The 22,046-nt window shown below is 45.9% G+C and overlaps 1 protein-coding gene across 1 annotated transcript in view; it reads left to right on the forward strand.

The window, feature by feature from the left end:
* Positions 1-22,046, forward strand: part of POMT2 (protein O-mannosyltransferase 2) — a 39,653-nt gene that overhangs the window by 837 nt on the left and 16,770 nt on the right. Inside the window, exons 2-9 of the mRNA XM_033108010.1 lie at positions 6,143-6,227; positions 10,838-10,942; positions 12,707-12,815; positions 14,543-14,651; positions 16,216-16,375; positions 18,635-18,741; positions 19,421-19,503; positions 20,473-20,582. Of these exons, the coding sequence (XP_032963901.1) occupies positions 6,143-6,227; positions 10,838-10,942; positions 12,707-12,815; positions 14,543-14,651; positions 16,216-16,375; positions 18,635-18,741; positions 19,421-19,503; positions 20,473-20,582 (868 nt within the window). The remainder of the gene's footprint in view (positions 1-6,142; positions 6,228-10,837; positions 10,943-12,706; positions 12,816-14,542; positions 14,652-16,215; positions 16,376-18,634; positions 18,742-19,420; positions 19,504-20,472; positions 20,583-22,046) is intronic.

Consider the following 22,046-nt stretch of genomic DNA (forward strand, 5'->3'; position numbering starts at 1 on the left):
GATTTCCAGACATCAGTGGAGAGGAAAATTCTTAACTGGGTACCTTCGTCCTGGGGAGCAGGGACAACTTAATTGTCTAGGGATGGTGACAGGGGTTCCAGGAAGCAGATCTAGGGTCATCTGTGAGGAGAGATTTATTTTCTTAAAGGTTTAATTTGTAAGACTCACTTGCAGGACTGAGACATGGCCAGATTTCATTACATAAGCTTAAAAAGTTTCCAGTTGAAAGGAGGAAAAATTTTAATTGAAAAATTTTGATCTGAAAATTCATTTGGCCAATAAGGGATACCATATTTTCTCATTATCACTGAGGAGAAAAGTGTAGGGACGTTAGAAATGGAACTGCTTGACCGAAAAGCAAGCAAGCTAATAAACTGTCAGGGCCGCGCTACTTGGACGTTAATAAATTAGTTTGTTGTTGTTTCATGAGTCTTGGCAGAAGACGTGAGACTCCTGGGTCAGAGACAAAGGACTTACTACGGACAGCACAGGAAGCAGGATGTTGGAGGTAGTTCCCCCTCCTCCCCACCACGTCCCACAGGTGATGCGGTGGGCTCAGATGGATGGCTGCACACATGGTGGGTTCCCTGAGGAACAATAAGCTCGGGGACTCTACTGTTTTATAGCAAGCGGTAAGCAAGGTCACTCTTGTCCTGGAGACAGACATTCCCTCATCTTTGTGGCTTGATGTAAACATAACTCTGAGAAATGGCCCAGGTAAAGTACAGTCAGGGCCTTACGTTGTTGCATACCCAGCAAGATTGTGTGGAAGGACGAGACCCGTGGAGGATTGTCCCTCCCCACGTCTCGCCCCTCTATCCTGCATGTCTTGGCTTATAGCACATTTTCATATGAATGTGCTACTCCATTGGCTACTCTGATGAACCTGACTGACAGATGCAGGGACCAAATCTGTTCAGTTTGTCTCATACAGCATTTAATTTAGGAGGACTCTTAAGCAGCAGGATGAAGCCAATCTGTTGTGTTAACCACAACCATGCCTTCCAGAGACCTGGATTCAGCCACCTGTGAATAACTGTGTGTGGGGCGTGGGGGTAGGGAAAGGACCAGTAGGTCTTATTTCATATACTGTGTTTCCTCCAAAATAAGACCTAGCTGGACAATCAGCTCTAATGCGTCTTTTGGAGGCATTATGTCTCCCACCTTGGCCCATGCGAACTACTATAGGGTGACTTGGACAAGCATTGTACTCAACCAAATGGTCATTATCTTTATGCTCTAAGACCATCTCACGCCAGCAAGAAAATCCAGGTGCCTGAACTAGAGTTAAATTTGAATCCCATAGATGTCCCCAGGCTGATCTGGAGTTGCTGTTAGAGGAAAGAAAGACAAATCATGCCCAGGAAGGTCAGGGAAGAAGCTCAAATTTTCAAAATAGGTGTACAGCCAGTCACACCTTTTATCCTGGTCTTTACCCCGTTGGTGGCCAGGAGGAGATGAACCCTTTCTGGTGATGGCTGCGTTAGGTGACCAAACTGCTTTACTAAGGTGTCTGAACCCAGACAGAAGTAGAGTCAGAAATCTTTTTGAGAGGGCTCTTCCGTGCCTGACAATATCGTATGCCTGTGGATGGTAGGGAGTGTGGAATGTCATCAAATATCTTGACTACTGGCCTATTATTTGGTGGCCATTGCCAAAAGAAGAGTGTACTGTTATCAGCTTGTAAATGGTCTGGAAAGCTGGAAACATGGCGTAGTTTAGTTTCAAGGCCACAATGCTGTATCTAGAGTCAGATGATTGGATGGGAACAGCATCAGCAACACTGTAACCTGACAAAGTGTCAGCAGCGCTGAGGCACCAATGATAGCCCACAGAGGGGAACAAAATCCTAACGTATTCAGTTTTCTTGGAGCAGGCAGGGTCAATACCGCATGCCATGTGGCTTCCTTTATTGCAAGACAAACAGGCCAACTTTTGGCAGGAGTCACAAGCCACCATAGTGCAGTAATGGCTTCTGCTTCAGAAACATATACGTAGTCCTTTACTTTGTGCCCATACACCGCGTGACGGTCTATGTGTTTCCATGCCCGGTGCATTGATGAATCCAGGGGGCAATGGCAGCAGTCTGGCTGGTGCACGACTGATCAGCAGCTGGATCCAGTCTCATCAGAGTCCTGGCCCTCACTGTGGACATCTATGTGAGTGATCCAGATTGTCCCATCAGGAGGCAGCCATGATGTTTGCCCACAGTTGTCATCTCCAAAGAGAGGTGTTTTTTATCTCTCAGTATATAGTTTTCCAAGTGACACACCAGATGGCTAGGCCAGTGGCCAAAGCCCGAGGAAATAAAAATATGACTTGTTTGTTTCTTAGGAGTATTGTCAAAGGCCAGGGTGAAGACTTTTAGTTCAGCCCATTGTGTTGATCAACCCTTACTGCAGTTGGCCTTCCTTCCAGAGTTGTCACTGGGGCTGGATGACGGCCGCTGCCCAGTGGACACCAGCAGCTTTTAATTGAGCCTAACTGACCGGCAGTGAGCTAGGCACAAGCACTGAAAAGAATCTCTGTGAATCAAGGGCTCCACTGAGCCAGTGGCTTTGCTTTAAGTGGTTGAGTGGAAGATAGTTTTTCCCAAAGGGGGAGCTGCCGCCCCTTCATGAAAAATTGCGGTGCTTCTAGGGCCGGGGCACTTATACTCTGGAATATACCATTTCCATTTCACCAGCAAGGTTTGCTGAGCCCTTCCCTTGTTTGCCATCGATTCCAAGTTGACCCGCCCCAAAGTGACAGGGGTCCTAAGGCCTTCATGGTGAGTCACTCAGTTTCAACAAAGGCTTAGTTGATAGTTGCCCCTTTAAAAAAACTGTGTACTTGGTGCCCGAGTCCAGCAGGTGGTGCTGTTATCCTGGAGAATGGCCTCTCTGGGCACTCCAGCAGCCGTTGTATCTTTAAAGCTGTGATTTCCCTTTCTGTTCTTGGGATTTGTATTATTTCTCCTGGACCACCAGGATCAGCCCTCAACACACAACAGTCCCTGAATGGGATAATCTTCTTTAACACTCACTTATGGGATCAATACCAGTTAGACATTCAACAGTGGAAGCCACAGTAGTAGTAAAAGGCCCTACCCACAAGGTCACTTGACCTTCGCTCCCCCACTGGGAACTTGCTCAAACACTGTCAGTGGAATTTTGAGCGCTTTTTTTCTCTTTGAACTAATGAATCTAATCGTCTGCATCAGTGGCTACGGTGACAGCCACCCAGAGATGACACCATTCCCCAGTCAGGAGTGTGGGAGTGCTGGATGCAGGGGTTGGAGGAAGGTTCTTTTCTCCTTTAGCCCCTTGATGCGCTTGGCGCCACTGCCTCCCCGGTGTACTGCCCTGTGTCCTCGTCTTGGGGACCCTTTTCTTTCAGTCCCCGGACACACTGCTGTGGCACCTTCAGTAACCCCTGCGCCTAGCAAATCCTCCCCCCATAGGATTGAATAGGGTGGACATGTGGGCCCCTGATTTTGGTAGAGTCCTGAGTTTGAGTTCCTCTCCTCCCTGGAGTTCCCCCCGCACTAGGATGGGTGTGTATGGCCTTCCGTCCTCTTTGGGGACAGTGAGACCTTGGCCCCACCTTTAATCATCTTACTCCTTAAAGCAGCTGAGGTTGTGGGGGGCGATCACAGGACACAGGGAGACGGTGGTTCTGAGCCTCTGAGAAAGGCTCGTTGACTGTTGGCTTGAGAACACAGCTCAGCCAAGGATCTTTCAATGTTTTCATTTTCCCAAAGTTCTATATTGTGTAGCAAGGCCCTTACTGCTGGCACCATTTATGTAGGTTTTAGAGACTCCTTGATTCGGCAGCCACGTCCACATTGCCTTTCGGCAGGGGCGCCTGGGCTTGCTGCCTTCTCGTCATGATTGCATCGCTTCCTCCTTTCACCCAGAAGAGAGTGAGCAGTAACCACGGCAGCACTTAGACCATTTGTTTCAATCCTGCCTCTCCCCACTCATCCTCATTAACAGGCAGGACAGGGAGGGACTTTTACTACCTTCCTTGCCCACTACTGGGCAAGAACATTCAGTACCAGATGCTGAGGAGTCTTCTCGTATCCAGTAACCCAACCTGTAGGGGTCCTTGTCCTTTCTCTTACAGAAAGCTATGTCTCAGCATCCTAGGCTTGTCACCAAAACTGTCAGGACCTGGGATTTTATTTTACCCTATGTGCAAGCTAGTAAGTTAGCCTGTCACTGTTCTGTAGATGCTGGCAGAAGACAAAGTCCTGGATCAGAGACTAAGGACGTTATTTCTCATGACACAGCAAGCAGGACGAGCGTCAGCATGTTGGCATGGCTTCCCCTTGCCCCCAAACCTCACATGATGCCGTGGGTCTGTGCCTGCACATGTGCTGGGTTGTATCTCAGCTGAGGAATATTGAGCTGGGGGAATTTGCTGTATATAATAAACAGTAACAAGACTGCTGTCTGTTACAGAGGGAGACGCTAACTCTTCCCTCCAGGTTGCTTGCTTAAACAGAACTGTGAGAAATGGCCTGAGGAAAGCGCAGTCAGGACCTTGCATTCTTGGCATACCCGCCCGCAAGGTCTGGAGGAGCGGAGCAGGAGAGTCAAGGAGGGCTGCCTCTCCCAACACGAGCTGCAGTGAGAGCCAAGAAGAAACGTGGATGTTACTACAGCAGCTCCCCCATTAACGGCGATTACCATCGTTCTGTTATAACCATGAGATGCCGCAGGAACTGAACTCTTGTTTACATCAATTAGCCTCCGGGAAAACTGGTTTTGTTATATGTCGTTTCGCTGAAAGTCACAGAACCTATTGACGATGAGGACTTACTGTACTAGTTTTACCTGGGAAATTTTTGAAGTAAAAATCTCATACCCCTTTGTCAGTATGTTTCCAAACAGACTTCAAAACTAACCACAAATATTGGTTCAGTTTAAATCGTGCCCAGCCTGTGTGGGACTTTATAGTGTACAGAATTCTTTCACATGTCAAATGACTTGAGCCCTAACACCTCCCTGCGAGGGGGACATGGCAGATACTATTACTGTCTTCATTGTGTAGATGAGAAAAGAAACCTGAAGAAGCTGAGTGAATTTGCTAGGTCGTGCTGTTAGTAACTGCTGGGCTGGGACTGGATCTCTTCTTTCTGCAAATCTATTTTGTCACACTCTCTGGAAGTTACTTCTGTCTTTGACATCACCATGTTACTGTCCTCACTTCATGTCAAGCCGCTGCTTATAGGATGCAGAAGTAGATTTCCTCTTCTGTCTCTGTTGGACCCACTGAGTTAAAGAAAAACAAAAAGAACCCTACATTTTTGGGAAAAGCATGCTCTGCCTATTATTTTGTGTGTCAGTAATAAATACTATGGAAGCTGACCTGGGGATCGGATAGTCAACTAGAAAGCAACCGTTCTTCTGAGCTGCAGGGAGAGACTAACAAACAGAAATGTCCAGGCGCTGCTGGATAACTGGGCTGCCACCATAAAGCCGTCGTGTAGGGTGTAAAAAGTGTTATGTGGTTGTATAGAAGAACAAGGCTTTGTATTAGAATCACTTATTTACTTCCAAAATAATTTGTACAGTGAGGGTCGGTTTTAGTTAGGGTCCTAGTCAGAAAGCCCTCAAGACCAGTGAGTTCACAGTCAGCTGGTTAGTCATCATAGGTTGATGAACAGAATCAGACTTCTGTGACAACCATGGCTTATAGGCTCTCTCTGCCCACAATGTAGTTTGTGGTAATAGTAACGTAGTTTCTAGTAGCAAATGTAATCTCAGTGTTAGAAGGTAACAGCCTTGGAAGAAAACTCTTACTACAAACCTTTCTATATTATAGGGAAGCTCTTTGCCCTTTTAAAATAAATAGAAGCTCAAGATACAGAATAAGTATAGATTTAACTTATGATATAAATTTATGATAACTGGTTGGTAAATATTTGCTAACCCTTTTCGTCTGTATAAACGAAGATTAATGACCAGCTTGATGTCTCGCTTCCTCAAATCACTTCTGTCAAAAGCTTTTTTTAAAAAATCCAAATCTCCTCATTAATTGCTTGAAACTCATAGCTTTTGGTTTTAACTGTAATTTTAACCATGCTTTATTTATTAAGGCTATTTGGATTATATGATAATTTAAAAATTCTATTCTCTTTTTGTTTTCCCTTTAGTTGGGATGAGACTCACTTTGGAAAAATGGGAAGTTACTATATCAACCGCACTTTTTTCTTTGATGTGCACCCGCCTCTGGGAAAGGTGAGCAGGGTGGTGAACAACTGTCCTAAGGGTTGGAGCCAAGCCTTGGTTTTGGACTTAATTCTCAGCCTTGTAGAAAAAATTCCCTGACATTCCAGACCAGTTCCTTTCATGGAAAATCTTTGGTGTTTTTAGGGGTATCTCTAGCTCCGAAATGAAGAGAGAGTCTATCAACTGATGGATGGATAAGCAAAATGAGGTATATTAATACAATGGAATATTATTCAGCCATAAAAATGGAATGAAGTAGTGATACATGTTACAATGGGGATGAATAGTATAAACATTTTGCTAAGTGAAAGAAGCCAGACACAAAAGGACACATATTGTAGGATTCCATTTATATGAAATATCCAGAGTTGGCAAATCCGTAGAGACAGAAAGATTAACAGTTGCCAGGGTCTGAGGGGAGGGAGGATTGGGGAATTACTATAAATGGGTATCGAGTTTCTTTTGGGGCTGATGAAATCCTCTGGAATTAGGTAGTGGTAATGTTAGTGCAACCTAATTCAGTACAGAAAAACCACTGAATTATATCCTTTAAAATGGAGAATTTTATGGTGTATGACTTTTATCTCAATTTAAAAAAAGAAACAAAAGTGGGGAGGCCAGCTGGCTCCGTTGGTTAGAATGTAATGCTCATAACACCAAGGTCACCGGTTCGATTCCCACGTGGGCCAGTGAGCTGCACCCTCTACAACTAAATTGAAAACAGTGACTTGACTTGGAGCTGATGGGTCCTGGAAAAACATGCTGTTCCCCAATATTCCCCAATAAATATTAAAAAAGAAAGAAAGAAAGAAATGGAGAGAAGGACGATGTTGCATAAAGCAGAAATAGCTTAGGGGAGCTAATCTTCACAGGGAGTGAAACTCCGCTTCCTCTCCCCACTACCAGCACATTGTTTGACATGTTCCTTTTTTTATTTTTTAATTGGGGAATATTGGGGAACAGTGAGTTTTTCCAGGACCCATCAGCTCCAAGTCAAGTTGTTGTCCTTCAGTCTAGTTGTGGAGGGCGCAGCTCAGCAACAAGTCCAGTCACCATTTTCAATCTAGTTGCCGGCGGCACAGCTCACCATCCCATGCGGGAATTGAATCGGCAACCTTGTTGTTAAGAGCTCGTGCTCTAACCAACTGAGCCATCCGGCCGCCCACCAGTGCTCAGCGGCAGCTCGTTGTTCGTTGTCTTCAATCTAGTTGTGGAGGGCACAGCTCACTGGCCCAGGTGGGAAGTGAACCGGCAACTCTGTTGTTAAGAGCTCACGCTATAACCAACTGAGCCATCAGGCCGCCCCGGCACGTTCTTTTTACATGTTTTAAGTTAGAAATTCCACCAATCAGAATTCCTTTTACTCTTTTAAAAACAAACACCTCTGAGAAGGCTAATGGATTAGCCCTGACATTCACTCAGACCTTTCTTCCTAACTGGAGGCTAAGCTCTTCAGCATTGAGGGGACAGGAATTTGCCTTTTATGAAGTGGGGGAGTGATCTTGGAGCATGGAGTACTTGGGGATGAAGGCAGGGGTGAGGTGTGACAGATGGGCTTAGGGAAGCAAGAGAGCATAGGGTAGGGCCAGGGAGAAGGCTCCTGCAGGTGGGATAGGTGGCCTCTTTCAAAATTAGAGCAACCCTATGAAGTAGGTACCGTTGTATCTTCATTTTACAGATGGGGAAACGGACTCAGAGAGGATAAGTAGTTTGCCGTAGGGAGCAAAGCTAAAAGTGACAGAGTCAAGGTTCAGACTGGCTTAGAGTCTGCGCTCCTAACCATTATACCACACTGCCTCGTGAACGTGCCTTGCCTCAGTGCTCGGACTGTATCTGTTACTTCCATAGAATTAAGCAACAGAGTGTGTTGAATATTTGCATTGGGCTTGCCTGGGAACCAGACCTCTGGCAAGGAGATTTTCCGTAGGAAACCCAGCCTAGTCGTTCAGCTGGAGACTGCCTGTCCATTTTTGGAGTTCCCTAGTGCTCAGTGAAGACATGTGGAAAACACTGGCTGATTTGTTTTTATTGAAGCCTTCCCTTACTCACAGCTGGCCCCTGTGTGAAGGGAGAAATGTGAGGCTTCTTTCTAAGGCTGCCCCTAGGAGAGTGCAGTCCATCTACTCCTCGAATGTATCTCCTGGTGGTCCTGTGCTCTACCTGGTTGAAAGAGAGCGGTGAGCAAATTAGAAACCTGTGCGAAGGAGCAGAGTAGCTTTCATTGGTTCAGAGGCCAGGCCAAAGAATCAGAAAGCCCCTTGAAGTGGTGAGCAGGAAGCTTTCTCCTGCCGCGCTGAGGCCATACCTGCCGGTTCACACGGGCGCCCACCCCGGGCACCTGGGGGCTCCAGTCAAATAGGTACTTGTAAGAGAAATAAAGATGCCTGCACATGGGAAACAGAAGGAAGTAAAAGGTCCACAGCTACTTTTCCTTACATTTCTATTCTTCAGAGGTTAACTGTGGTCATGTTAACAGTTTCTTATATATCCTCTCAGAAACTTTTTATAGAACTATCAGTGTATGTACTTATACATACATATTAGTACACAAGAACAACACATTATGCAAATGAATCAGACAAATTGTTCAGCAACTTGTATTTTAAACATGATATATCTTAATTTCTTTACACATTAGCACATAAAAATGTACTCCGTTCGTTTTTCATGGCTGTATATTATTCCGTCATACAGATGTGCCATAAATTATTTTACCCCTCTTCGCTTGATGGGCATTTATGTTATTTCCAGTTTTTAGCTGTAACAAAAGGTACTGCATGAACATCCTGTACATTTATCTTCTCAGTGTTGTGCAGGTATATCTAAAAGATTCTCAGCAGGCAAACTAAAGAGTCAATTGTATATTTAAATTTGTGTTAGATATTGCTGAAAAAAGACTGTAATAATATATATTCCCACCGATGGCGTATGGGGGTGCTTGCTTCCCCCATACCATTGCCAGCACTGGTATGATTATACTGTCAAAACTTTGCCAATTTGAGAGCAAAAAATGGTATATCGTTGTTTTCATTTGCATGTCTTTATGAGTTAGGTTGAACATTTTTTTCATGTTTATTAGCTGTTTGTATTCTGTTTTCTATGAATTTGCCCATTTTTCTTGTCGGTTGCTCTTTTTCTTATTGATTTGAATGAGTTCTTAGTTAGGAAATAAGCTCGGGGCTACTTTTAACCTTAAAGGAACTAAGAGGGCACAGAATTTTGCCTGTTAAGCACATGGCATAGTGCCAGCATCACCTGTTATTCAACATCACCTGTTATCCTCACAACCCCCTGCAAGGAAGGTTTTATTACCTGTAGTTCAGAGATGGTAAGTATTGTCCACAATGAGACAGCTAGCATGTGGGGTGCTGAGATCCAAACCATCTGTTCATTTCTTCGCTCTACCAGACCAGCCAAGCAGTCTGGGAAGTTAGACCAGCACCAGACAGATTGGCCCTCTGAGATTCCCCCCGTGGGAATGAGCATTTGTTTTGATTGTCACCTGTCAGTTGTAGTTCATCTGTGTATTTGGATGGCTCTGTCTTTCTAATACCTTATATTATTTTATATTAAATTAATTATATTAATTAACTTCTGGACCCAGGACTTCCTCCCCACTTTTTTTGTTTTTAAACAAATGTCTTTATCATCACTTACTGCTGAACTTTCGCTTCTGTACCTTGACATGGAACTAGAGAGTGACTCTGTTTAGAACTACTGGGAGAAAAACTTGAGCTGGTTAGTGGGCCACATCCAAGCCCCCACAAGCACTGCTGCTGGGAAGGGCTTGCCCTCCACACGCCTCACGGGAACACAGGAGGCCGCCTGGGGCGACCTGGGGCTGTTCCAGGTGCTGGGTATTCGTTGACAGTTTTTATGTTTTAGCTGCTTATGTGACAAAGAGAATTTTACACTGTTGATGGCCAAGGAAAGATAGGAATGAAGAAGCTGATCCTCTTAAATAGTTTGAAGGATTCACGACTCTTAGTTTATAGTTGATTTCTCTGGTTTGGGATATGCCAGGGTTGCCTCCCTTTGGAACACTAGAAAAAGGAGAAACCAGTCTCTGGCCTTTTGGCATTTTTTCCACTGGGACTTTTCTCTTCCCCTCTAGGGAAAGGCAATTGCCTTTGCATTCCTCTTTTCTATTTTATCCCCTTCTCTCTATTCCTGGTGTGTAACAACTTGGCCAATTTTCTCCCTCCTCATTCTGACATGGAACCTCGTTTTCCTTTCAGTGGGCCAGTCTCCCAGAATCAGCCCCCATGAGCTGTCCTGTTTTCTTTCTTAGCAAATGAAAGAAGGCTGAATGAGAGAGCCCATTATTGGCCCTGCCCTTCAAACTGGGGGGAGTTTTTTCCTCCTAAAGTGTTCAGTCTGCACTATTCCCAAGAACTTGGCCTTAACACAAGAGAGGATTTGTTTCAAGCAATGATCTCTGTAGACAAAAGATTCTTTGCCCTGCAACAGCTGCAGGAGAAAATGTCACATGGGCAACTCCTATGGACAGTTGTCGAGGGAAGCCAAGGTCTGGATGCAGCTGGAGGGAAGTTCAGGGGCCAAAGGAATCTTCTCTCAAAGGTCTCTCATCTTTCTGTTTGTTCACCTTCTCTCCTCAGATGCTGATAGGTCTTGCTGGCTACCTGAGTGGATATGATGGTACCTTTTTATTCCAGAAGCCTGGGGACAAATATGAGCATCACAACTACATGGGAATGAGAGGAGTAAGGCTTCCTGCCTTGGTGTAGCCTCCCTGGACCCTGGGGACATAGTCAGACATGTACAGTTGGAAGCCCTGGAGTGGTGGCAGGTGTAGATAAATGAACTTGGGGGAAGGGGGCAGGGGAAAGAGGGAAGCTGATTGGACCCATACCCTGTAGTAGAGATTCAGGTGTAGAGATTCGGAAATGAGCCGGGTAAGAAGGGCAGGGGGCGGGGCCCAGATACCACGGAGATTACACAGATAGGAGCAAGTCCACCCTGTCACCTGTTACCCTGCTCGCATGAGGCATCAGACTACAGGTTGGAGAGCAGGCTGGGGCCTAGGCAGCCAGGAGCCTCCTGGAGCCCTGACGTTGGCCTCAGCACGTTAGCAAGCTACACGTTCTCCCTCTCTCCAGCCACTATTGCTGGAATATTGTGGTCTGCCTCCGAGGGCCGCCTCCTACGGTTTCAGCATCTCCACACCCCTGTCACCAGATTCCTACTTCTTTCCCATGAAGGTTTCAGGCACATACAGGGCTTTTTCATTCTGTGAAGGGAGGCCATGTGTTTGACCTGAGGCCCAGCACCAGCCTTGATGGAGCGTGGCAGGGCCTAAACACCCAACTCTGGGGACCCCGTCCATACCTGTAGTTAAATGAAACCTGAAGAAACTGACCCCCAACGTGGAGCTTTCAGAACAGGTTGCATTTACAAACCCCTTTCCTTGAGGAGCTCAAAGCACTTTAGATAAATGCTAAGTGCTTATTTGGGCTAATCATTGGATGATTTGCGTGGTCATATCATACTGCATGAAACAAGGAGAGTCCCATACCCTCAAGTTCATATTCTTAAGCGATTCTGTGCCTTTCTAATGACTTTTGAACACCACTTAACATGTATAATTGGATAGAGGCTTGACTCACTGTGAACTTGCTATGGAAACTGAGAAGGCCAATATAACAGTCTCATTCCCTTTCACACTAGGGCACATTGCTTTCTGTTGACAAAAAGTGACAACCCAAACGTGAGAATTTCCATTCCTTGGGCTTGTCTATTTACTTTTGATGGACAGGGTAGGGAGGTGGAAAGAAGGCTGGTTGTTCAAAACAAAACAAAACAAAACAAAACTTTCCAGATAATGAAATGTCAACCAGTCTTTTTTCCAAAATCAAAATACAACCTGTAGCGTAGAGAGTGATTCCCAGTATGATTGAAGAAAAGGGCCAAGAGAGAAATAATAGTAATAACATTAGAATTGTCTAAAATATTAAAACACCTTCAGAAAGGTTTTGCTTACCTTGTACCCACAGTTTTCTAATAGAAGCTAATGTTTATCCAGTACTTCCTGTGTGTTAATAAACGTTAGGTCATTTAATCTTCAGAGTAAACCCTGTGAGGTAGGAACTCTTGCTCTTCACATTACACAGAGGGGGAGGCTGATACAGAGATAGACGTGACTCTCTCAGGGTCACAGCGGGCAGTGATGGGCAGCCCAACCCCAGCGTCTCCCACTTGAAACCAGTGTGCATCCTGCCTGCACCATCCTGGCTGGATGGTGCTGATTTTGTGTCAGTGCAAAAGTTTGTGCTCACTGGGAAGGAACATAAGTGTTGCTTGATTTACACCACCTCTTCCTCATTTATACGTATTCCAGGTGATGTTAGGTCACCAAGTCATGCCTGCCTTAGGCTCCTTTATGTTAAACATTAGTTTGCGTGGAGTCCAGTAGGTCCCTAGGGCTGAGCTTAGCCGGGTATTTGACTGCTTCTCTTTTCCTTCCCTAGTTCTGTGCGTTCCTCGGTTCCTTGCTGATCCCCTTTGCCTACCTCACAGTGCTGGAGCTGTCCAGGTCGCTGCCAGCAGCACTGCTCGCTGCCGCCCTCCTCACCTTTGGTAAGTTGCCTTACACCGTGTTTCTCGGGAAATTGATTACCACTGTGAGCGGAGCTGGAAAGGAGTAAGTTCAACGGTCGTGTCTGTGGGCCCAGTTCTTAAATAACTTTAGGATTGGGTAAATGTGTTATAAACCTCATTTTATTCACATATTATATGTGTAACATTTACATAGATACATACTTGTATGGAGCGAACCTTTATATTGTTGGAGGGGAGAGTTGGCATGGGTAATCCCGAGGACTAGGTTGTCTCCAGGTTATCCACATTTGAGTTTGGGTTGGATAATAAGCGTGTGTGGGGGTGTGTGTGTATGTGTTTGAAGGAGGCTTGCAATTCTAATTCTGCTTTTCTTAGGTTACTATCAAGATTAGTTTGCTTTCCTTAAACTAATTTCAACGGAATGCAAGGGCAGATGGCTCAGAAGTAGCTGGGTAGCAGGGATTAGCAAAATGGGAACTTAAATATTTTCTGTGGATGATCCTCACGTGGATAAATGAGAATTGACCCGTAGAAATTGATCCTGTTGTTAGCCTTGCTCTTCTGAAAGTGAATTCATGACCTCGTAGAGCTTAGCATTTAAAGAAGTCCAGACCAATTGAGGTGGGTATTTTAGGGGTACTTCTGGCTTTGTTTTGCTAGGGATGTTGCCTGACTGTAGGGCCTCTCTGTAGAGGACTGGTGACTTTTTCCTTGTGTCATTTTAATTTCCCATTTCAGTTACTCATTCTGTCATTTATTCATTTTTTATTCCACAATTATTTTTAAAGCATCTACTCTGTGCTAGGCCACATTTCTTGGCCTTGGGATATGCCGATGAGACACTCTGTCATCTTGGAGCTTACTCACGAGTGGGGCAGACAATAAGCAAGTAAATGAATAGGTCTGTAATGTAACATCCTAAGCAATGAGCGCGATGTAGAAAATAGAGTAAAGAACAGAGTAGTGGGGAGTCATTCTGGTTTAGGTAGGGTGGTCAGTGAAGAGCTCCCTGAGGAGGTCGCCTTGAGCAGAGACCCGAGGGCAGCAGAAGATTATGCCATGCAGAAATCTGAGGGAAGAGTGTTCAGACAGAGGGAACAGCATGTGTGGTGGCCCTGGTACAAGGCAACACGGGTCAAAGAACAGCAAGAAAAGGCCAGCGCGGCCAGAGTCTTGGGAGAGGAGGTTGGATAGGTAGGGAGGCCGTACAGGCTTTGACAGCGTCATGAGGAGTTTGTTGGTCTGAGTGAGAAGGGAAGACACTGGAGGGTTTAAGCAGGGGCAGGATGGAATACAATTTTCTTTAAAAAAAAATCACTTCGGCACCTGTGGGAGAATCAACTCCCACCAGAGACTTCATGTAAAATGGTAAGACTCTATCCTGGGTGTAGGTCATTTGTGGCTACACACGCGGGGAGGCAGGACTCCCTTTCTGATAGTGGAAATCAGCAGGAGCTCTCATCTCTGTTCTCAACGAATGACATGCGCCTTTCTTGGGTTAAGGGCCTGGAAGCAGCGTGAGATGCTGTTTCTATTGCTGGGCTTTGGTGTACCCCAGAACTGTGCCCCCCCCCCACTTCTCTCACGACTCCGTGATGACTCAGGGGCCGTCTCTGGTCTTGGCTGCACAAATGCTTACGTGCAGTTAAGCACACGGGGAACCGCTTCTTGTTGCTGGGGGGTTTAGTGCTCAGGGGGGCCCATCGCTCAGTCTCCATTTTGACCACCGAGCTCATGTTTTGCAGACACAGGATGCCTCACTCTGTCCCAGTACATCCTGCTTGACCCCATCTTGCTGTTCTTCATCATGGCTGCCATGCTGAGCATGGTCAAGTACAACTCCTGTGCTGACAGGTCAGAAATACCCTCTTTGTGGGGTGGGGGTCAGAAGCCATGGCAGCTCCAGAATTTCTGTAATGGCCAGGGACAGGGTGGGTGCCTAGAGGACTTGTCTTGAAGCGGGTTTAAGGCATGCCAACTTTTTGTTTTTAATTAACGTAGATTAGCCACTTAGATCATAAACATAGATTTTAAAAAGTTTTCTGTAGATACTTCTATTTTTGCTTTACATAAAACAGAAAATGTCAATGTCTTTTTCAAGAATATTACCATTTTTACAGTGGGGATGGATTTAAGTGGGGGTTTGTGGATATTATGGAGGGGGTCCAATACCTGCCCCCATTCACCATCTGATAAAGCGCATCTTGGCACTGATGCTGGGTCGCAGATCCTAGGACAACTCCATCCTTCACGTGATCTGTCCGAGAGGCGAGGGCACCAGAACAGACACTGCCTGGAAACTATTTGCCTCCTCGCCCTTAGTGGTTCCAGAGTCCTGACCTAATAATGAGAATAATGGATATAAATTTGGTTTGAATGGTCCATAGTAGTCAAGGGGATCCCTGCAGGCCCTGTTCAGTTCTAAAGCTGTTCTGGAGGGCCGACTTTTCCCCCAGGAGAGTCTTTTCCAGATCATCCTCTGCCTATGAGAGAGTAGAATCAGTCATTCCTTCTATTTAAACCAAAAGAGTTGGCTCTGCCTAGGCTGTTCCAGAAGTCAACTTGGTTTCACCCTAGCACGGCAAAGCTCATTAAATTGTATTATGCTAACAAAGCCTGACCCAGTGGCTGCCAGCTCTCTGGCTTTGGGTTTTCTTCTCCCACAATCACTTCCACCTGCCATTTCTTGAATACATACTATGTGCCAGGTACTGTGCTAGGCGCTGGCGGTACAGAGGTACGTTGTCTTGGCTGTTAGGGAGCCTTCACTTTGGCAGGGGGGGCAGCCAGATAATCAGAAAATCACAGCACAGTGTCCCAGGTGCTATGAGTATAGCAAACCCTGTGGAACCATGCTCCACCACTTGCTGCCTATATTACTTAACCTCTTGTACTTTGATTTCCTCACATGTAAAACGAGGATAATAATAAGACCTAGTGCATGGGGTCGTGGTGAAGGATAAAGAGTCAATATGTGTAGAGTACTTGGACTGTGCCTGGCACATAGTAAGCACTCAATAAACGCTGGCTTTTCCAAGGCCCAGAGGTGATACAAAGGAGAGGGCTGACCGAGTCCAGTGGGCTTCTCTGGATTTTCCATTGACTCCCACGTAATGGGTCACTACTGAGGAATAAGCCTCTTGCTTGCTGTAAGTTCTATACTTAGCCGGGAAAGCTATGATCCCTCTCCCCAGAAAAAGCTCCTTCTCACTCTCGCACTGTGCTTCCTGCAGTTTCAGGGGTTTCACAGATCACACCCTCCTTGGAGCCACCATGGTCCCCTGAGGTTAGGAGCCCTCAAACGGGGCACAGCACAGCCTCTGAGAGTCAGAGAACCTTTGCCCGTCCCCGCTATTGCTCTTGCTTTTGAGTTTGGTTCCAGCTGCCAAATTGAACTCTGTATCTTGTTGGTTTTCAGGCCTTTCTCTGCCCCCTGGTGGTTCTGGCTCAGCCTGACAGGCATTAATCTGGCTGGTGCTTTAGGGGTCAAGTTTGTTGGCCTCTTTATCATCCTGCAAGTGGGGTGGAACACCATTTCAGACCTTTGGCACCTGTTTGGAGACCTCAGTCTTTCATTGGTGAGAACCCAAGTACTTGTAAAAATGTATTTGCTCCCCAGTATTGCTCAGCTGAGCCAGTGGCCCTTCTCAGCCTCTGCTGCCCGCGGTGGAGTGGCTGTGTTCTGGGCCTGACGGGGGCTGGATCCAACTGCCTTCTGTAGGCAGCATGATACCATGTTTCCCCGAAAATAAGACCTAGCTGGACAATCAGCTCTAATGCGTCTTTTGGAATAAAAATTAATGTAAGACCTGGTCTCCTATTATATAAGATCCGGTCTTATAATAAAATAAGACTAGGTATTATAGTAAAATAAGACTGGGTCTTATATTAATTTTTGCTCCAAAAGATGCATTGGAGCTGATTGTCCGGCTAGGTCTTGTTTTTGGGTTCAGGAGGTAGGCCATGGCTGAGATGCTGGACAGGTATAAAGGGAGAAGATGAACTAACGTTCTTAGAACTCTCTTTTGGCATTTGTTTCTGTAATGTTTTTTAAATACTCTACAAACCACCCAGCCAGGGGATTCTGTCCAGCTGGGCTCATGCCAAATATATGGCAGACACGGACTGCATGGGACCTTAGGGAAAATGGGTGGGATGACTTTCCGAACTCACAGTTTTCTTTTCCTGCCCCAGAGTCTCCAGATTGGCCTGTAGGGTTTATTACAGTATTATTTATTAAGGGCTGATTCTGTGCCAAGCACTGTGCAAAATGCTTTACCTTCATTATCTCATTTTTTTTCCATGACAATCCTATGTGGTAGGTAGTTACCATATTTTGCCATGTATAATGTGCACCAACGTTTTTGGCCCAAACTTTCAGGGAAAAAAATCTTTTGTTTTAATTTTTTAATTCAAATTTTTATCTATTTACATTTAGGCACTTGTTTTTGGTATTATAAAGGAATTTTAGCATTTATTTTGTTAACATATTATGGTACAAGAAATTTTATGTAACAAGTAATGTACAAATAATGTGTTTATGTACAAAACACAAGAACAGATACAAGTTACTAGTAACAAATTTACGATATTTACTCATCATAGACGGCCAAGAACTCTTCGTTGTTGCAAATTCATAGTAAGTTCAACAAAACCATTATCATATTCCAGCGTATTATTTTGCATATAGATATCATTGATTTCTAGAGTTACACTTTTAACTTATGAGCATAAATAAAAGAATTAAAAACATTTATATAGATATGGAATTAGTACTACCCATGTATAATGTACATCCTACATTTCCCTCACAAATTTGGGGAAAAAAGCGTATTATACATGGCAAAATATGGTATTCCCCTTTCATTTTTCTTTTTTTTTAATTAGTGTCAGGTGTGTACAAAACAATGTAATAGTTAGACATTTACACCCCTCACTAAGTGATACCCTCCCTCCCCCAATCCTCTACCCGTCTGATATCGTATGTAGCTGTTACAGGACCATTGACTCTATTCCCTGTGCTGTACTCCACATCCTATGTCTATATATATACATTAACTGAGGAAATTGAGACCTAGAGAGGTAGTAATGTTCCACAGGTCATTCAGGTAGTAAGATGCCAATCTAGGGAGGCTGACTCCAAGCTGGAACTGTTTCACTATAATGCTTCTCCATTACCTCTGAACCAAGTCTCAACGAGTTCATTTATTCATTCAGAAAATATAGACAGACTCTCCACTAAGTGTGAGACACAATATGCAGATGACTAAAACAAAGGTCCTTGCCCTCTGGAGACAATGGACAGAGAGAAATAAATAAACAGGCAATTACAGTCCAGCCAGCACGTGCTGTGAGAGCACAGAGGAGGGTATGAGCCCAGTCTCAGATGATCTAGGAGGGCTTCTGGGAGGAGGCGGAGGCCTGAAGTTAAAATAAGGAGCAATTATCCGTATGTTGGGTGGGGCTGGCATAGTACAGGAGGTATGAGGAAAGTGCAAGGACTCAGTGTGACTGGGATATAGGATAGAAGGGACTGATGAGTGATAATGCTGAAGGTACCGGCAGTGCCTTCTCAGTGGCAGAGAAACAGTCTGGCTGAGGCCTGGACAGGCAGCAGAGGGCTGGCCCGTGTTCAGTCCCCTGCATTGTTTCAGTGGTGGAGTGTTATGGAAAGGCTTAGGATTTCCACATATTCTTCTTTCTTTTTGGCTGTTAGATTTTCAATTTTTTATGGTTATAACTTACATACATAAAGAACTTACATATGATGCCCAAATAGTGTATAAAGACTAGCAAAGCCCCCTATGTCCAGCACCCCACCCTGGCTCTGTTTGCAGGTGACTGTGGGGAAACACCTGATTGCTCGCGTCCTGTGCCTCATCGTGCTGCCGCTGGCTCTGTACACGGCCACTTATGCTGTCCACTTCACGGTGCTGAGCAAAAGGTAGAGCAGAGCCTGGCCAGCCCCTCACTCGGGTCTTCCTGTTGCCTCTCAGCCCACGGATGGGCCGTGTGATTTCCTGGTTGGGATGGTAGGAGGGGGACCCAGGGCTTTTTTCCTGTTTGTTTCCTCCTGTGTGCTGTCTTGTGGGTAGCCTAAGGGCTCAGGAAGGCCAGCACCATCCCTGAAGGAGGAGGAGAACTTCCTAACAGCAAGCTACCCCGTAGCCCTTAGCAAAGTCCCCTGGTGCTTCACGGGGATGGGCCACCATCAGGGTGTGCAGTTGGAGTGAGGGTAACATTAATAGTAACACCAGCAGCTGCTCCTACTTAATGAGCAGCTACTAAGTGTCAGGAACTATGTCTAGTGTTTTGTACACATTATCTCATTCAATCATAATCATTTTTGAATCCTTTGGATTTTTTTTTTTTTAAATCCCACATTTAGAAATGAGAAACTAAGGCTAAACAAAGATGTCTTCCTAAGGTCAGCTAGCTAGTAAGTGTCTGAGTTGGGATTTGGACTCCAGTTTCTCCTGCTCCGTCACCCAGGTCTGTCTTGTGATAGCACACTGCCGCTCTGGGGTCCTACCACGAACCAAGCAGGGCTCTTTCCAGGGCCCCTGGGCAGTCCCAATTTCATTCTGTTAACCTGGCTGTCTTCTGCGCCTCCTCTCCCCCAGTGGTCCTGGCGACGGCTTCTTCAGTTCCGCCTTTCAGGCCCGGCTTTCAGGAAACAACCTTCATAACGCTTCCATCCCTGAGCGTGAGTACCTCCTGGCCTTTATGAATGTAGAAGAGCGGAAGGATTTCCTGGGAGTTGAATTAGAAAAGGCTAGTATGATAGCTTGAGTTATTTCAGCCTGTAGATGGCAAAGTGGGAGAAAGGTCCAGTTACTTCTAGTACAAGGACTCCAGAGAATGAGTTGGGGCACAGGCAGTGCAGAGGTAGATGTCCTGAGCAGCCAGCTCCTTGACCCTGAAGACCGCCTTCCCAGTGGGAAGTGGAAGCATCCCAGCCAGCTCTGGGCTCCCACCATGTCACACATCGTCACACCTTTGCTGGAGCACCTGCCCATTGACTTGTGCTCTTCAGCGTATGAAGCCGCCTTCCCCAAGGCTTAGCTCGCTGGGGCTGCAGCCGGGCCTCCTCCACCTTTGGATCCACATGTAATTGGTACAGTCAGTCTGTTGACCAATTGAGAGAACAGAGGAGACAGGAGTAGACCAGCAGTGATGGAGTGAGACCTGTTTCAGTGGAGCGGGGGTTGAGACGAGGACAGAGGTACTAGATTCAAAAGGCACAAAAGGATAGAGAGTGGAAGGTCTATCTTAACAATCTATCATAACATTGTATCTTGGAGAATATTCCAGACGAAGACATAAACTACTTCTTTCTTTATTCCATGAATGCATGTCCAGACCTTGACTGAAAGACAGGTTGTTTCTAATCTTTTGCTATCACTCACAGTGCTTTAATAATCCCATTGTTAATACCAGCTTCTTCTGAAGGCCTTCGGAGGAGGGAGAGGGAGGGCCTGTGAGACCCTGTGCTGACCTCCCTCCTGGGCTGGCCCGTTGGAGTGAGAAGACAACTGTACAGCCGCTTCAGGCAGGGCTGGCCCAGGGGCTGTGAGAGGGGCAGCGAGCCCTGTGGCTTGGGAGGCCCCTCCCGGCCAGGGGCCGCCTGCAGCATCGTGTCCGCTCACACTCTCCATGCCTGCCTTCCTCGCAGACCTGGCCTACGGCTCTGTGATCACCATGAAGAACCTGCGCATGGCCATCGGCTACCTCCACTCCCACAGGCACCTCTACCCCGAGGGCATTGGTGCCCGCCAGCAGCAGGTCAGTGAGCCTTTGTCACTGGGCTTGCAGCGACACTAATGGTTTTCCAGGACTGAACCTGCTGTTCTCTTTCTTGCCTCCTGCCCTTTGCCTGCACTGTTTCCCCTGCTTAGGGCGTTCTCCCTCCTCCTGCCCCCTTTTCCTCTCTCCTCTGGCTAACTCTAGTTTCTTTAGGCTTCAGCGTAGGGGCTGCCTTCAGACTACCATGAGCCACTTCTACTTGGAACTGGATTAGGGCCCTGGTGTGAGAGGCTTTCTTGGCCCCTTTACAAGCCTGTGTAGTAGCTGTTTTCACATTGAATTGTGAGTGCTTCCTTCCTTCCTCCTGTCTCTTTACACCTTGATTCTTAGCTCCTGGAAGGCTCAGGTGCCCAGCACAGGGCCTGACACAGAGTGCGTGAGGAGTGAAGTTCAGTGGTTAGAAGCACAGACCTGGGAACCAGACTATATTCTTCGGTTCGAATCCTGGTCCCCGTGAAGTATGACTTTCAGCAAATTCCTTAATCTTTCTATGTGTCAGGATCGTCATCTTTAAATTGGGGAAAACCAATTGTACCTCTGTCCATCATAGAGTTGTTGTGAGGATTAAATGAGATAGTAGATGAAAAGTGCACATTGGAGGGGCTGGCCGTGAGTATTGTCTGAATGAATGAGTGGTCCTGTGTCCCGGTCCCCATTAAGCAGTGTTAGGTGTGGCTGTGGTGGACGCGCCTGAGAGGGAGAAGCAGGATTGGAGAGGGTGGTGGGGCCAGGCTGTGGAGAGGCCTTACGCATTCCAGCAGATCTGACGTTGTTCCAGAGACACTGGGGAGGCATTGAAAGCTATCGAGGGATGACACGCTGTGATTAGGTCTCTAGTACAGAGTGGTAACTCTAGCAGGAGTGTGATGGGTTGAGAAGAGGAACAGATTGGAAGCAAAGGCCAGTGAGGGGGCAGTCATTGTGACAAAGGCTGGTGAATGGAGGAGGACGAGTGCACACGTGAACACCTCAAAACCTAACCATCCTTGAGCAAATCCAAGCTGCGTGAACTACGTACAGCTTTTGTTCAGGAGTGTGGACTACCAAAACTTTGTAGCTTCTTGTATAGTCTTAATACCATTACCCCTCATTTTTTTCTGAGAAACCAAAAGTCATTGAAACAAAGCAGCCGTAATACATGCATAAGTATTTTCCTAAATGCTAATTCCAAATCTCTTTGCAAGTAAATGAATCATGTTTTGTCCAATTGGAGTTATACAAATTCATGTTGTAAGAGAAATGCCTATATTTCTGTTGTTTCTGGGTGTTTATGTACTTGTTCACATAATTGGCATAATTGTGTATAATATAGTCTCTGTTCCTGGGAGCACTGGAGTTAGTAGCTGCCTCGGTTTGAACCCTGACTCTCCAGCTGATCAGCTGTGTGACCTTGAACAAATTACTTAACCTCAGTTTCCTTGTAAGTAAGGCAGGGAAAACCAT

Source organism: Rhinolophus ferrumequinum, chromosome 6 (assembly GCF_004115265.2).
Source record: "Rhinolophus ferrumequinum isolate MPI-CBG mRhiFer1 chromosome 6, mRhiFer1_v1.p, whole genome shotgun sequence".
NCBI classification, from domain to species: domain Eukaryota; kingdom Metazoa; phylum Chordata; class Mammalia; order Chiroptera; family Rhinolophidae; genus Rhinolophus; species Rhinolophus ferrumequinum.